General features: G+C 33.6%; 1 protein-coding gene across 1 annotated transcript; it reads left to right on the forward strand.

Annotated features, from left to right (window-relative positions):
- Positions 1-4479: 4479 nt before the first annotated feature.
- On the forward strand, positions 4480-7759 carry LOC134269771 (uncharacterized). The gene is made up of 2 exons (XM_062751984.1): positions 4480-4628; positions 5038-7759. The coding sequence occupies exons 1-2, from the start codon at positions 4614-4616 to the stop codon at positions 6904-6906; spliced, it is 1884 nt and encodes a 627-aa protein (XP_062607968.1). The 5' UTR covers positions 4480-4613; the 3' UTR covers positions 6907-7759.
- Positions 7760-18241: the final 10482 nt, after the last annotated feature.

Genomic DNA, 18241 nt, shown 5'->3' on the forward strand with positions numbered 1-18241 from the left:
AAATCAGTTGACTACTTTACCGTGGATATGTCTAGGATATAAATCAGGTGACTACTTTACCGTGGATATGTCTAAGATATAAATCAGGTGACTACTTTACCGTGGATATGTCTAGGATATAAATCAGGTGACTACTTTACCGTGGATATGTGTAGGGACATTAATCAGGTGACTACTTTACTGTGGATATGTCTAGGGACATTAATCAGGTGACTACTTTACCGTGGATATGTCTAGGATATAAATCAGGTGACTACTTTACCGTGGATATGTCTAGGATATAAATCAGGTGACTTATTTACCGTGGATATGTCTAGGATATAAATCAGGTGACTACTTTACTGTGGATATGTCTAGGGACATTAATCAGGTGACTACTTTACCGTGGATATGTCTAGGATATAAATCAGGTGACTTATTTACCGTGGATATGTCTAGGATATAAATCAGGTGAAAACTTAACCGTGGATATGTCGACCGAGGCCCTGCTGTCTGTTGGATCCTCCCAGGAACAGAAATCTTCGTCGTCCTCCTCCACCTCTTCTCTCTCCTGCGTTCAAACTGGTACAATTAGTCAATTACTGATACAAATTAACAAATTACCGGTACAATTAGACAATTACTGGTACAAATTGGTAAATTACCAATACAATTGGACAATTACTGGTACAAATATAGTCATTATCTGATACATGCAATAAGTCTATTACAAGATCAGTTAATTAATTACTGGTACAATTAATGAACTAATAGTACAATAAGTCAATTAATATACGGTCGATTAGTAAATCAACATTCCGGTTCAATTTCTCAATTTTTGGTATAATATCAGTAATGTGCAATAAGTTAATGATTGTTATAATAGGTCCATTAGTGGTACTTTAAGTCAATTAATATACCTACACAACTAGTCAATTACTGGTAAAAATAGTCAATAACTAATACTACTAGACAGTTACTGATGCAAACAGTAAATTAATATACCGGTACAATAAGCCACAGGGTACTATAAATCTATTACTGATACAATTCGTCAATTTATATACTGGTACAATTAGTCAATTTATATACTTTTATACAATTAGTCAATTTCTGATACAATCAGTCAATTAATACAGTTGTATATCGGTACAAGTAGTCAGACACCAAAACAGCTTGTCAATTACTGGCACGAAAAGTCGATTAACGAGGCTAGGGGGTGGCAGCCATTTTTAGACTATTTCAATCTCCTTTAAAAGGAGAGCTCCATATAAAGATATACAAAATGATAAAATTTTAAAACTAAAATATATGAATTTTTTCATTGCCAAATGATAGTTGACAGCTAAATATACCATATCTTAAAAAATAAGTTAAATCTGGTGGTTAATTTAAGATTAAATTTTTGACCCGCCAGCCTCCTTAATATAACGCTAGTCAATTCATATTCCGGCATGATTAGTCAATTACTGATATAAATAGTCAATTTATATATCAGTATATAAAAATTTGTCAATTATTATACTGGTACAAGTAGTCAATTACTGGTACAATTAGTCAATTACGTGTACTAGTCAATTTATTAACTGCTACAATTACATGTATTTAGTTACCAGTACATTTTAGCCAATTAATTTACTGGTACAATTTTTCACAATACTCCCATTTAATATAATACAAATGGAATTTATAACACATAAAAAGAAATTATATATCACAAATTAGAAATTACAAAAAGCATATGAAAAATAAAGAACTCAAATAAAACAATTATACAATATACACAAATATACAATACAAATTAGAATTATATATACAATACCAAATGGAAAATACAATACACACAAATGAATATAAGAACAAATATTGCAACGTTTGGCATAGACGATTTAAAACTTTACATGATATTTGTCATCAGTTTTCTAGTATTTCAATTTAGCTTACTAGACATGACATCCTTCATGCAAAGAGAGAGAGAGAGTTAATCAGTATATAGGGTTTTGATTTCTTACCCAAGGCTGACATGGGATCTGAAGGAATCGCTTGGACGAATTTTCCTCCTCCATTTCTAGAACGTGAATACAGAGATACAATCGCTCTGAGAAAGACGATGGAAAAAAGCACCAGCTGTTCCTCTGGAGATTAAAAATTGTTTCCATGGTAATGTGGACTCCATTAGAGTGTGTATTCTACGTTCAATCAGCTGGTAAGTCATGACAGAACATGTATACATTTCGTTAGCCCCAATACTGAGAGCCGTGCCATAACGACGACATAATCGGTATCAAAACAGACGTCATTCAATAAAATTAATTCAAAAATTTATTAATAATATTTGAAATAGATAATATGTTAACCTGATATCCATAATGGCGATTCTGATACATTTGTTTCATATTTTGACGTTTTACTGACTTTACAAGATAATGGCCAACTTATTACTAATCTGTATGACAAATGGAATATCTTGGTTTTTTTTCATGTTCGACGTCCATTATTTATGTTGTAACAAATCAGGATAAACTGCATTCGGTGTTTATGTATCTCAGCTGATTCTATACACTTGCTCTGAGAGTTATCAATTATTTTAAACAAGGCAAGCTACTGAAAAATAAGTCGATGTTACAAGGATCTTAAAAATGTCGATCAAAGCAATCTCTATTGCATATAATCTACGCTTTATTGTAAATAAAACCTATCGTTGGGTCGTACATGTTTGTTAGAGTTTGTTAGATTATTGCTGTTATAGCGGCTAGTGAGTGCTCGATTCACCTGGTCAGTACATGGGACTAACAGCAGGTGTGACCGGTCGACAGGGTATGCTAAACCCTGTCAGGGTTGTTAGGCATCTGACCCCTCCTTTAGCGTTACCAGGGGTCGGTAATTTTGCTCATAAGACGTAGAAGATTTGATTTGTTTGCTGTTTATATGCGATTAAGCACTGTTTGTTATAGCCACCTTCCACATTTGTATGTTTTATACTAGGGTTTCAGATAAAATTAAATATGAAGATCACGAACCAATCTGATTAAAATCAGACCTTGTAAAGCAACTACCGGTATCAGAATGTCGAAGCATAATAAAGATAAGATTTTAATCAGGTTGAAAAAAGAAACAGTAATCAAACTTAAAAGAAAGTCCATTGAGACAGTAGAAATCCCAGGCAAAGCAAAGACCTAAAAATCAAAGGTGGGATCAGGTGTCGCAGAAAGTAAGCATCCCTGTTGAACGGTAACACCAGCTATGCAAAACTCAATGTTATGAATGGTCGAGGAAAAATTGAAAACGTCCGTAGACAAATAAGTCTTTAATAATTACCTAATAATTTACATGTAAATTTCAGTCAGCATTCGATTTCGTATTAGATTGTCAAAACGTTGATTTTAAATAAAAAGAATTAATTCATCATGTCTATAAATAGCTTGCCTCGCTTTAAACTTTAAATTCGTTTTTTTTCCACAGTAAATTTAAGTTCAAAATCTTTTACGTGAAAAGAAGAAAACACTTACTGTGACCTTCAACGCGACGGTGGGTGTATTATTAAGTTATTGTAAAAGTGATTTTAAGTTTTTACAACTAAATGTATTTTGGTGAAAATATAACTAAACTTTCACTTTATTGAAACATAAAACAAAATATTTTACACTAGACAATGCAAGTTTAGAATCGAAGCCCATTCAAACAAATTCAGACTGGATCAGAGCAAACAAGAACCTCTTAAACATAAGGTGTGGAGTCAGTTATCATGGAGGAGTGAGCATCCCCTACTGACCGGGACACCTGTCACACGTGTGCTTTTTGTCTTGATCGGGAAATAACGAAACAATTCGTAGACAATTCAGTGTGTGAATAATGGCCTGAACAGTTGGTATAAAAGACAGTTGTGTAAAAGACAGTCAACATTTGACTTATAAAATGATATATTGTATTTGTTGGGAAGGTCATTGTATCGACATACTTCTCAAAAATGTCTTTAGTTATGGTTTGGCACCTTGAGAGATGAAGCGTTAATTAATTCACCAAATAAATGTAAACTATATGCGACAAGGCATCTCGGAATGTACTGCTTGAAACACAACACACATTCCAATTTTTTCCAAAGCAAAATTTATTTATTTGTAAACTAGACGTGCATGTCTATAATAGTGACCCTTCTGTATAATACTCTACCAATCCAATACTTGTGTGATGAATTAGAGAGCGATATGTACTCGGGATTGGCCATTTCAGTCTTCATGCATTTTGGCTTGGTGATGTACATTAATAGAGGCAGTCTGGTCAAAATAAGTGCACTGACGTACATATATGTCTTATAACGTATAGACGTTTACACTTAACACACGGAACGCCTGAAAATAAAGGTTTTCCTTTTTTAAACCGGTTTAGAATGAAGAAGTGTGATTAATTAGGTCAATTAGTGCGAGAGCACAAACATTTATTTATTGTCTATCAAAATACTTGTTGTACAATTAGAAATTTATAACTAAGTTCCGAGTTAATGAATTCTGCTGTGTTAAATAATTCATTACGACAATAAAAATGGAATCCCACAAACTGGTTTGATTTTTTAAGAAAATGAAGGCGTGGAATTCAATCTTTTGACCATTCTTACAGAACATCTCGACAAGTGAACCATGCTATCAATAAAGGTAAGTTAATTATTTGCTTTGTTCAGGGTTAATTTCAAGACTTTAAGACTTAACCTCTTAAAAGAGGTTAATGACATGCTGCAAAATACACTATTGCTGCTCAATGTCATATCGTTGCCACATTATCAATGTTCAATGTAAGTCTATGAAAAATCTTTAATGATTATTAAATTGACATTTCATCATGACCATGATTCCTGTATTTTAAATTTTGTTCAATTTGTGTGATGGTACAAATGAATATGGGTATTTATATACATATTGTATACTTAACAAAACAGAAAAATGCCATGACATTGCATAATAATGAATTCCAAAGGAATGATACACTGTTTGCATCTGTAAGGAATTACATGTACTGTACGTGTATGATTAAATAAATACAAACTTTCTTATTCTCTTTTTCCAGATAAAAGATTATTCAAGTCATGCCAAGTGCATCAAAATCATATTCCTTTTAAGCTGTTTCATTGCGAAGGTCAGCTCAAAATCCTTCATATTAGAGGCAGAGGATTCACACACTGTTGGGTCATTGTACATCGGGGACAATAAATTAGGGGGCGTGTCTCGATCAGAAGCCAGCGGACGGAAGGCCGTGCACATGAAACAGGGACAATATTTAGAGTACACCTTTTGTGTACACAGAGAAACCAACGTTCAGCTTTCGAACATACGATTTTCCAATGATGGACCTCATGACGAATACTTGGTCGAAATCGACGGGAACACGGTCGGAGAATATAAAACAGGAACTCAGACAGGAAGCGGAAATGCTTGGAACAGTTATCATTCAAGTGGACTTGTGGGTAAGGGTGTTACTCTTGCCGCGGGGAACCATAAAATAAAACTCGTGGTGGCTATGTCCGACCAGTGGGGAGCAGAGGTAGACTTCATTTTGGTGGACGTCGATGACCAGAAACTAGACGAACTAGGATTCTATTGTGATATGTTTTGTTTTGACGACATTAAATTTCAAAAAGTTCCAAAATTAGACAGTGTTCCTGGGTCAAGATTTGAACAGAGAAGCTTTAGGTCATCTTGCTCTGAAGAGGCAAATGTCAAAGTAGCGGTATACAATGATTTAGCGACATTTTTCCGCGTGACTGCATCAAATCCAAAGTATAAAACGTTCTCCAACAATCGCCTTCCAAACTACAGTGGTTGCAATGTTGGTCGGCCTTCGTTAAACTTTTCTAATATAGCTGTTGCTCCGTATGAACAAAGCATATCCACAAGTAAATATAAAATTGATTTTGCAGGATCCCCGAATTACGTTATAATGGCCGTTACTTTTTTCCAGCCCAAACTCTCGCTGACAAGAGACACAAATGAACATCAAGTCGGTTCCGTTTTGAAACTGAAGTTGAGAGATGATGGTGCACCTTTTGACCTTGATATTTCTTATCTGGGTGAATCTCGTCGGTACATTAGTTTTGATAGACTTAAAGTTGATCCTAAAAATAAGACAATGCATACCTGGAAAATCCCTGATCATTCCTGGAGTTTAACCCAGGAAAACATTCTACGACTTGGCTTTTCCTCGCCAAAAGCAGTCAATGCTTTCATTGAAAATATAACGCTTAAAAAACGGGAAACGGTTCACAACAAAACTGTCCTCTATCAGGACAATAATTATATCATTGAGGGGACCGACATCGACGCGGGGTACATGGCCGAGAACGCCATGACCACTAGAAGTAAATATACAAAGGAGGTGTATACTAACCTGGATTTAATTCAGGTCCACGCCAAACTGCCTTGGAGCAGCGGGTTCTCCCAGGTGTTCTCCCTGTATCACGATGGAACAGCCAGCCTACTTCCCATTACGCCTCATGGTCTTGATTGGATACCATTTGGAACGACCGTTGTCATTGGACCAAACAATGCAAGTGACCCTCGACCAACTTCACCAATCAAAAGCATCGAACTAGATCCAATCAACATGAAATTTGAAGTAGAATTTGTCCACGGAGACCGGGCTTCTCTTTCTATTGATTCAATGCATTTCGAAACTGTTCTCACCGTAAAATATGGTGAAATCAAACATGATAGAAAACTGTATCCTCTAATGACTGTGCTCTCCACCCATATATCCGACGGAAATAGCCTTACTGATCATTTATCTGTGAATGGAGATACGCCTAGAAAAATTATGGAAGATTGGAAATCTTTGTTTGGCACATCAGCCATGTTTTACCGGAAATGCATCTCCAGCTATCATTCAATGAGTCCTGACCTTCGGGTTGAGGTTATAGATGAAGACAAACTTCTGGTATAATTCTGTATCCGAAGCAAGATCTCTTCATAAGGATATGAGAGCACTAATACTAATTGTTCAAAAGTTATGACTAAGGTTATTCTTTTAATGAGTCAAACTCTAATGTCAGGGTCATAAGGTCATAAATATTGATACCCATTGAAAGGTCACATTGAAAACACATGGAAAGTATGAATGCCGTAGCACCAACTGTTTTTTTTTCTTCGAAACTATAGCCCAGCATAAAGATTCGTATTTTAAAAAAAGTGATTCAAACTCAAGGTCAAATTTAAGAGGTAAACATGTTCTGGTTCTTCAAAAAAGATCTTGTAACAAAAAAACACCCCTGAAATATGAAAGACATAACCCCAAACACTCAAAGTTATGGGCAAGGTTCAAGTAATTGTGGACAAACAAACAAACGGATGCACAATGGAAAAACTATATGACCCCGAATTTTCCGTTGCAAGAGCAAAAACCCACACCTAAAATGTAAAATATAATTATGTAGATGGGCTTAATTAAACTACATGTAATGTTTATGAAAATATGTACAAAGCACCGATGATCGGCTTGAGTTTTGTAGTCCTTACAATGGCTTACATATATGTCATTTACTGTTCATGTATTGCCTTATTTAGCTGCTGTATAATTAAATGCATTTACTTTCATGTACTAGTATGTATAACATAATGTTATGAATGTTCTTTGTTAAAAATAAGCAATCATTCTATAATGAATCATACAAACAAGATGATCCAGAATTTTTGATACTATTTTATAGAAAACTCCTATGTGTGAAAATACTAGTAATTAAAGGAACATTCAAAACTTTGTACATGCTTTGACACTTTGCAAAGTATATAAACAAGCATGTCAAATAAGTTTACTTATCTTTCAGTTACAGTAAAAAAATTAATCAATGTTTTAAATGTGTATGTGTTCATGTCATTTTGATCAGATCAATGAAACATATGGAGATAGCGAACAATATTCAAGATCAAAAGGCCATAAAACAAAATAATACAAAACAGGATCAGAGCAAACATTAAAACCTTATGTATGAAAGTTTGTGGTTTCATTGCTGCGCAACGAGTAGAATGCATAAATTATCTATCCTTGTTTTAAGTTAAAAAGCTTTTAAGATACACAAATTTTAAGATCTTCATTTCCCAATTAGATACGATATTTGGCAATTTGGAAACTAAAAGCATAATGCAAATTAAAAAAAAACACTGCATTTGAAGGAAAAATACTGCAATTAAAAATATGTACATGTATTTTCAAACATGTTCTATCTAATTATTTTATTTGATATACTTCATATTGTAATTTTAAATAAAATTAGAGTTTTCCAAGAACCTATCTCTTCTACTCATAAAAATCACAAAGGAGAATTTGAAAACGCTCGATGTTACAGTATACTAGTATTCCAGAAATGCTGTAAACTAGACGTGAAATTCAAATTTTCTAAAGAACGTGAAGACAATTAAATACGTGCATTACCGATTTCTTTTTTTGAAATTCCAAGAACATCAAAACTTTCAATTTTCTTGGTGGTATACAGCCCTTTCTAAAGAAATATTTTTTTACATCATAGACAGCTGCTTCTTCAATGGAAATTGAATTCGAAAATATTCATATCTTGTGATTCATAAAGAAAATTACTTTTTAATATACCAATTGTATTCTTAATACAAGCGGTCTAGCTATAGACGATATGAAAATGATGATGGAGTACCGCTTTGACACAATCGACATTGTTTTGGATGGATGTCCTTAATGAATAATTTATTCATAGAAATTTCACCATTGTCTTTAAATTCCTGCACGGATTAACTCCAGATTATTTAGATGTTTTTAAATATGTAAATGAAATAAACAATAGATCTACAAGATTAAGTCAGAGCAATGCATTGTGTATTCCAAGGGCAAAAAAAAGAGTATTCTAGAAGTCATTTACATTTTATGGTTTGTAAATATGGAATAAATTACCAGATCTTTTTTTTATAGAGTTGTCCATCATTACAAAATTTTTAATCTGCATATATATAAGAAATTATCTCCATTCTTCAAACTAAAATGTAAATCACTGATTATAACTTTGAGATTACATATGTTAAATATTAATTTTATTAGTCTACTCGCTTTATACTTATCGTCGCCTGAGAACCATGCTGTTCTATAACCAATTTTTTTGATTTTGAGAAAAAATGACCTCAAAGTTTATAGCCTCAAGATTTTTAACTTGTTTATCATAGAAAATCAAACCTTTGAAAATTATTCCGTTTAAAAGGTAATCCTTCAGAATTTATACTCTAATTGGTTACATGTATTCCAGATAATTGAAATCTGGAGTCTTTTATTTGGAAATAGAACATTCTAGCATCATTATTTTTATTTTTTGTTGAGAGATGTACTGAGTTTGGAAATAGCACATACTGGTTCTTTGATAAGCATGAACACATTAAATATATATGGAGATACAACATATTTAAAAATTCTAAAGCTAAGAGTTTTCAATGTTTGTCGTCTTTTTCACTTTTAAAGTTAAAAAATAGTCATACTTATTGGAGAATATTTTTACATATCATTTGATATGATAGTTTTTACCTAGGAAATCAACACAAAATCTTGAACAACAAAAAAGTTTATTACATAAAACACCGAGTTGTCTTACTCAACATTCGATTTGAATTATACAAATTAAACAAACTGGAAAATCTTGGCATTATAGCAACACGAATCATTTTTTACTAAATTAATTTGAACTATAATCAATACAACAAAAATTAAGATAATGCAATTAATAGAAACATTGTTCATTTTCATATATTTGATTGATTGTCATTTTAAGATTTTCAAGTTCATTTTATTGTGTTTTCAAGTTTCAGTTCATTTTTTTTTCAACTTGCAAAATACCTCAAAGAATTCGCGAACTTGAAGAGGCATAAATTTTAACATTGATTTAAAATCTGCTTTCTTCTCGTTGGACAGAACAGGGCTCTTTGTTAGGTTTTTTGGCACTGGAAGGCAAACGTTCGGGCAAGGATCCTTACGTCGTGTTGTTTGTCCTCTGATAGATACCTCTGTATACTCTGATTCTGCAAATGACATCTTGAATAGTACATGAAAAGGTTTTTCTAACACATACTCAAGCTGCTTCACCTTTGAGTATGGCACAGAACTAAATTTCAAAGTTGTTGAGACTTTCTGAAAGTTGTAGAAATGTATTTTTTTGTAATTGTATAACCCTTGAATGCTTAGGCCTAATGCCCTTCAATACTCGCAACAAACTGACAGGACTGTAGATTTCAGATATTTTAAGTCCTTTCTCCAGGTGACTATGAATGTTGTCCACCTCCTGTATGGAAGAGTGTCCAGGAGTACAATACTTCTGAACTATCTTTTTGACATTGGAATTCTGCAACATGAAAGTCTTCAAGGCAAGCGACATAACAGAATTACGATTCTGCGGAACGCAGGAATCTGACCAAAGGATTATGGTGTCAACTAATGGGTGATCCTTTAATACAGCACCAAGGATGACTAGTAGAGCACTTGCTATCTCATTTGCTCCCCTGCCTGCAATACATTCAGCCCAAATAGCATTGTATGCTTTCTTGTCAAGGGAACAATGGGCAGATAAGTTGTCTAAACGTTTAGCTTTCTTTTGTAGAAAAAACTGGATACGTTTGTTCTAGGACAAGTAATGACATTCTGCAAATCGAAACAAATAAAGGCCTCTGTTTTGCTTTCTAACTTTCTGTCTTTTTCTCTCTCTTCTCTTGTTTCAACTTTATCCCTCTGGTGTTCTTCAAACTTTTCTTGTAGTATTCTTGTGATTCTGTTTGTGTCTTTCTGAGCCTCGTACTCCATACAATGATCGCATCTATCCTTTTTCGGAACATGAAATCCTATGTGAAACTCTGTGTTAAAGTCATTACGATAAACATGAGACTTGGCAGGAACCATGTCTTTTTTAGTACACTTCTCCACATAAAGATTGTACATCTTTGCCAGATTCAGATCCGCTGCAAGATATTCCTTTGATGAAGATGCTCTACAATAGTGTGAGGGCATCCTCGGGAAAGACTCTATATGTTCCCTTATGAAAGATTTTACATTATCTGTAATTTGTGACTTGGTGTGTTTTCCCCTCTTGTCTGTAAACTCATTTCTAGCTGCCTTGTCATGAAACCATTCTATTCTTCTTTGACTTACATCAAGAGTACTTAAGTAAAAGTCTTTGCAAACTCTAACATTTTCCTCGGCCTTAACAAAGAAATATTTATATGAGTATTTTCTTCTTGATCTTGCAGCCTTAGTCCTCACTCGTTCCTTTAGTGCTCTTTCTGTTGTTTTTGCATAAAATGTATGTTTTCCATCATCGGATAAATTCCAAAACTCGGAGAAAATAGCGTTTCTTTCGTCAGAAGTAATGTTCAAACTGCATCGAAATTTACATTTTCCATTACAATCTTTCTTGTTCTTTATCTCCCTTTTCCTTTGAGCATTTCCTTTCGAGTCCTTTTATCGTTTTCCCGATTGACGTTGACGTTTTCTTATATTCTTTCTCCATTGATCTTCGTTCCTTGTCCGCTTTCTGCTTCTTCTTGTTTCTACATCCTCTCTTAAATCATTATCCACAAGAGAAGTATTTTGTTCAGAATCATCCTCATTATTCTGATTTGGCTCTGCATTTTCTCCTAAACCACTGTCAAGAAGAGAAACATTTGGTTCGGAACCAGACTCAATGATATCATCTATATTTGTATTTTCTGAAAGAAGGGTTTGTTCTTCAGTGCTTGTTGTCACTTCTACAGATGCACCTAGGTTGGTCTCCCCATCTGATGAATCACCTGTCTCTACATTGATAATAAAATCAGGATCATTAGGATCTTCAGTAGAGCTTTCCTCTCCAAGACTATCAAATAACTTTTCAGCTTCCTCGATTTCCAAGGAATTATTGTTGCTATCAAGTGTACTAGAAATAGGAAGGTCAGGATTCAAGTCTAGAACTGGATCGACTGAATCTGCATCCTTGCTGTTAAGAGGATAGGTCTCATCAGAGGCAAAATCTATAACAGGGTCGACTTCATATGTCTGATTGTTTGAAATATCATTTTCAAATAAGTGGTCTAGTAACAACAAAGCTTCTTCTACATTCATCTTTGGTAGATGTTAAATTGACAGTCACAGAAAATTGATCTGATTTCCCGTTCAAACGAATTAGGGTCTACCGATGCAGCTAATGATAGAGAAAAATAATTTGTAGATATTTACAATTCCCCTTCAGAATTCTCTCACACTGAGGCACGGTCAATCCTACACCACACACGTCAAGGGTAATCAGATTTTGTACTGATGCATTTTCTACTAATTGTTCAGGTGTAATGTTAGTAAATGACAGGTAAAGATGGTCTAAACTGCAACAGTTATGAATTTCACGAAAGTCAATGTCTTTTAGGAATTTGCAGCCTGTAAGGTCTAATACTTCTAATGCTGGAGTTTTCTGGAGGAATGAAAGTGATAAAATTGAACTGTATGATAATTGTCTAGCCAATAAAGATACCTAGACCTCTCCAGCGAACACTCGATCAAAAAATCAGGAATGGAGACTTTAAGATTAAGGCCTGGTAATAAAAATTTTCTGAAGCAGCTTGAATGTCGAAATATTCTTTCAAGATTATTACAGACTTTCACAGAAATTTCTGTGTCAAAATCAAAAAATCGCCACAGTATTGAGTTGTCTTCTGTAAGTAAATGCAGCCGTTTACATGTCCTATTCTCAGCTTGGAGTAAAAATTGCAGATCCAAAACATTCAAAATAGAGACCACTATGTTGTCTGGGAGTTCTGTTAATTTCAACCTATGACAAAAATATTCATATATATATTAGATGCATTAAATCAAATACTTATATAATGTTAAAAGGTACCAAGTTTTTACAAATTAAACATGTTTACAATGGTTAAAAAAAGACCTATTTTTACATAAAAATAATCATTAATATTAATTCATTTTATAGACAAAAATGTTCTAACTCCTCATACAAGACAAAAATGTTTAATTACATAATGTTCTATCTCCATTTTTGAAGCTTTAGGGTCTTATTATTGTTTTTACTGGACATTTTAAACATTTTTTGAATTGAATTGAATAATTCTATTCTTTTTCTTTCATTTTATTCTAAGTGTTTCTAAAAATAATGAAAAATTAATTAAATTTAATGACATTATACTAACCCATTCTTGTCCTCTTCCATCTCTATGCAAAAGTTATGGTCACATGTTGTGATGCTGCACTGTCATTGGTCCATGGACATAGAACATTTTGGTTTTAATCAATTCAGAGGAAAGGAGATAGAACAGAAAAGAACTGGTTATATCTTTATTTGTGGTCATTTTCTCACTAACTGAGTTATGCATGATGATTGAGCAGATTGTAAGGATTACAGTGATATATAGAACTCAATTTTTCCAAAATTGGCACATAGAACAGTATGGTTCTCAGGCGACGTTATGTTTATGTACACAATTTTCTGACTGTATAAATGTTTTCAGGACCTCAATATAAACTAGTTAGTAAACTAACTGTGCTATCCTGTATAGATTAAAAGACATTGTTATTATTATTATTTGGAGACCCGGTCTCCTAATAAACTGTTGGTACTCTGATTTATTATTAAGCAAACCTCTTTCCATATTTCCATGATGAAGGATATGAGGTTAACGAACAATATTCCATATCAAAGTCCATAAAACAATATAAAATAGGAGCAGATAATAGACCTCCAAAACATCAGAGGTGGGATCAGGTGCACGGAGGAGTGAGCATCCCATGCCGACTGGTCACACCCACCGTGTACTCCTTGTCATGATCGAGAAATAACGTCAATTCAGTGTATAAATAATGGACTAATAATTAGTATGAAGAACGTCAGTCAGCATTTGACTCACTGATAAATTTTATTTGCTAGAAAGGTCATTGTATGGACCATAGGACTTACAAAATGATGCCTTTAAGCAAGACTGCTGATATTCTTGATTCAGCAGCTTGATTGTCAATAATTTACCTCGTTTTAGAAATGATTCATGGTTCATTGAGCAAAACTGCTTATATTCTTGATTCATCAATTTCCTTGTCAATTATAGTTTTAGATACGGTTCATACGAAGAGCATGTTCTTGCGTATCGAGTCAACTGAGAGATATAAACTCCGTATGCAGGTGATGAAGGTATATTGCTGCATAAGTACGGGAAGTTAACGATAGAAAAGTTAAAGTCATCACGTTAGACCATAGAGTTTGGTTGTTAGATTACCATAAATGTCTTGATCATGTAAAGTATCCAAGTATGAAACAGACATAGGAATGGAAATTACCACTGTATATTGACAATACGTCTACGATATATCTAAATGTCGATTTGAAGGCTACAGCAAGTTGTTTCTTCTTTTTTTTGATGCATAAAACTTTGCACAAATTCTGCTTCATATCAATACAAGAAAAGGTCTGATAATAACGGAGCGCAATTGGTACCCATGGGATTTCCAATAGACTGTTGGAAGACCTGGTCTCCAAAAACCACATGTATATTGTCAATCAGAAACCCAAGAATCTTTTTGATGTCAACTTCAGATTACTAGTGTGTGTAATCAGAATTGGTTTTAACAAAATAATTTTGCAAATGACCAATGACCAGGTAAGTAAATTTATGAGTTCCACTTTTATTGAAAAAGCATCTATCAACGATATCAATAAGCCTTGACTTTAATTTATCGTGGGGAATGGTTGTGTATAAAGTTGAAAACTCATATGTTTTTAAGCTGTTGATTTTGGTAAAATATTTTGATTTCAAATTGTCCAGATGTTCCTTGAAATTTTTGAGTATCCACATCTGATTCACACCACTTCTTGGATATACAGCTCAACACGCTTTTTAAGCTCACGTGGTTTTTCGCACAAATTAGCGTCACATTGTTTTTATGCAAAATTTTGTAACAAGGCAACAAAATATGTTTTAAAAGTGATTTCTAACTTACTTTTAAGTTTAATTAACTAACTTAAAACATAATTCACTGATGGTTATTGGCAGGATTTTGATATACTCTTGACTGATGAATTGTGATATTTCCCAAATGGTTTTTCGTGGTTTCTCGACAAATGTAGCCATCTATGTACCCATTCTTCTTAAAGCAGTTCCTTGCCTTGTATTGACTCAAAAACAGTGCAAATCATATTATTTTTGTATTTCTATACAACAACATGACTCTATTAAGCGCAAGATTATAATAGTATTTCTAATTTGTTCGACTGCTTTTCATGTTAAAATGCTGGTATTTTGTCAGGGATGCCTTCTGAATTTAGAATCATGAAAGATGCATCCAACAGCAAAATTCTAAAGTTTATGACCGCATATGTAAGAGAATTTTCTTTTCAATGGTAACAATTTACTATTTTAAAAGATAAATAATACTTTTTGATCCTGTCTTTTGGCATTATTTCTTTATGCAGCAATGCCATTTTTCGGCGCTACATTTCTACAAAACCACTACGAGTATGGAAAATGTGCAAAGTACTTCGAAAATTCTCATCCTTAAGATGTCAATTTGAAAAATTCAACTCAATAGTATCAAAGAAAGATGGATTGATTTAATTTGTCAATACCTATGGTGAAATTATACTGCTATAATATCCTGTTATTATATAAAGTCCCATTGAAAACGTCGACTTTAAAACTTTAAGATCATCAATCTAAATAATATGTACCATTAACATGAGCTATTAGACATATTAGAGCTATGTATCGTATTAAAGGTTGGTAATGTTTATTTCATTACACATTTGGAAACAAGTTTACCCTATTTCAAATTCGCCCAGAAAGATATTTGTTTAAGATATTACTGTGAAATCACAAATTTTCATGGGGATTTAATATTCATTGTTTTCGAGGTATGAAAAGACCCACGAATCCATGTCCACCAAGAAATTTTAAAAAAAGTTACATAACTACATTCAAATCCCAACGAATCAAGAGTTTTTACTCAAATCACGAAAATTTGACCTCATGAAAATATGTGATTTTACAGCATACTCTTTTACTTTGAATTCGAACCGTTTTAAATTCGTCCACTTCCGACGAGGGCGAAAGGGGCAAAAATTAAACGGGGACGAAAATTTCCCTGTATTCAATATTATATATGGTAGTTCAATTTCATTCTGTTTTTTTTGGGATATTAAAACTATACAAAACTGACATATGATTTTGAATACATTCTTTCTTAGAAAGGGAACTATGAGCATAAGTTATCACTTTTAGAGTTAAATCCAAGTACTTCTAAAATACTTTTTTGTAATGAGCCTTACAAACGACGACAAGAAGACAATGTTGTTATCTGCTTTGTCAGCAGGGACCAGTATGTACTGATCATGTAATCCATCAATTTTTTTCACTTCTGGATTATTGAATACAGAAGAATAGATGGTTTTCATACAGCCCCTCAATCTTTTAATACGTGATTTTAACATGGACCTGATACATTTAATCCATTTTGACAAGGTGTCAACGTCTTCCTTTTCATAACTTGCCATTGTCTGGCGTACACTTAATAAGTAATCTTCAACAGAATCCTTAATATTTATGAAATTCCGACGCCAGTTGAAGAATCGGGATTCCCTGTATTTAGGACCTTTAAAATAAGTGATCTAAGGTCCTCATTATAAACTATTATTAATTATATTTACGTCACCTGTAATAACGTGATCAGCAGGACTATAGTTATAAGGCAAAGAAGAACATGAACACGATGGAAGATTATGTTTCATATATTCGATATCAAATGTATATTTTATTGTAATTGAAAAGTCTGGAAGCAATGGTCGATGCATATTTGGAGGTAATATAAGGTGTAGTCTATAACTTGAAATATGGTGGAATACAAGACTGGGCCTTTTTGTGACCAAGAACATTACTTATATTAACCGCGGCAATTCCTTTAATGGCATATTGAAGTTTACGGAAAAGACGGATTGTTTTAGCTGCATTTTCTTCAGTAAAACGCAGGTTTGAAGAGCTTATGCTTTGCAATATCAATAATTACAGATCCAAGCATATATTCTGGTGTCTGTGTCGAGGAATCAAAATGTGGACTTTTTTAGCCTTTAAAGAAGACTATTCAAAAGTTTCAAAGGGACAGAGTAAAGTTTGGTGCGAATATGATATAGACCTAACTGTTGATTTACATAAGGTAGTAATGAATCAAAAGATACGTAGTGTATTACATGTTTAAAGTAATGATTAAAAAGTCCCATTACATTTACATTGTTATACCGTGGACTGGAAAGATTTCCAACACCGTCGACATTGTTATTTCATCCAAAGGGAAAGGCTCTTCATAGTTTGCTTATCCAAAATTCTTCTCGTTCTCTACAGAAAGGTGTGCTCCTGTACACGCCTGTCTGTTTAAATGAATCAGAATTATTTTAAAGACTCCTTCACATGAAGATAGCAACACTTTCATAAGCTTACAACTCGAGTTTCAACACAAGGGTATATTGACAATGTGTCATCACTGAACAATGGTTACTTTCATTCAAATACTGTAGATTCCTTATTTATCGCGAGTACTTTTTATTGCGAACTGGCTCTTAAACGTCAAATCGCGAGAATTATAATTCGCGAATGGACGGTTGATTAACAGATTTTACATAAATTTCAGCACTATAAAGATAAAAGCGAGTAATATTTTTTCGCCAGTGATGCTTCTCGCGAAATAACGCGGAAATTAATGCGTCGCGTATAATTAGGAATCTATAGTATCAACTCAATATATCCCGCTGAACTCAAAAGACTTTAGCACACCTGTGTCATCTTAAGGTGTTTTAAATAGTAGAGACAATTAGTGTCAATTGACAACAAAAATGTGTGAAAATGAGATGACTTTCGTATTCCACAGATATGCAATGGCATACTTTTGATAAGATTAACAAAGTTTTTGACTCTTTAGTTTACTTTGCCTGGCACCCTGCAGCCGCCGGGAAATCACAGACATTAAGGTTAGCGTTAAAGTGAAGACCCTCGGGGCAGTTACGTGTATAGACCAGGCTGTGTACACACTGTATATACTTCGTACAGTCATGCGGGTGTGGATACATAACGCCATCCTGACCGGTACATGTCACTGAAAAATAGAGAAACCATGTTTCAATTCATGATATATATATATATAATGACTGATGGACTTTAGTGAGAAGCACTGACTTTACAGTTGGCGGTTTAGGTTGACATATAAACCTGTATTCTTTATGGAGATACAAAACTGATAATAAAATATTTCCATTTCCAATTGTTTT

The sequence above is a fragment of the Saccostrea cucullata genome, unplaced genomic scaffold, assembly GCF_032062105.1.
Source record: "Saccostrea cucullata isolate Sc308-1 unplaced genomic scaffold, CSIRO_AGI_Scuc_v1 ctg382, whole genome shotgun sequence".
NCBI lineage: Eukaryota > Metazoa > Mollusca > Bivalvia > Ostreida > Ostreidae > Saccostrea > Saccostrea cuccullata.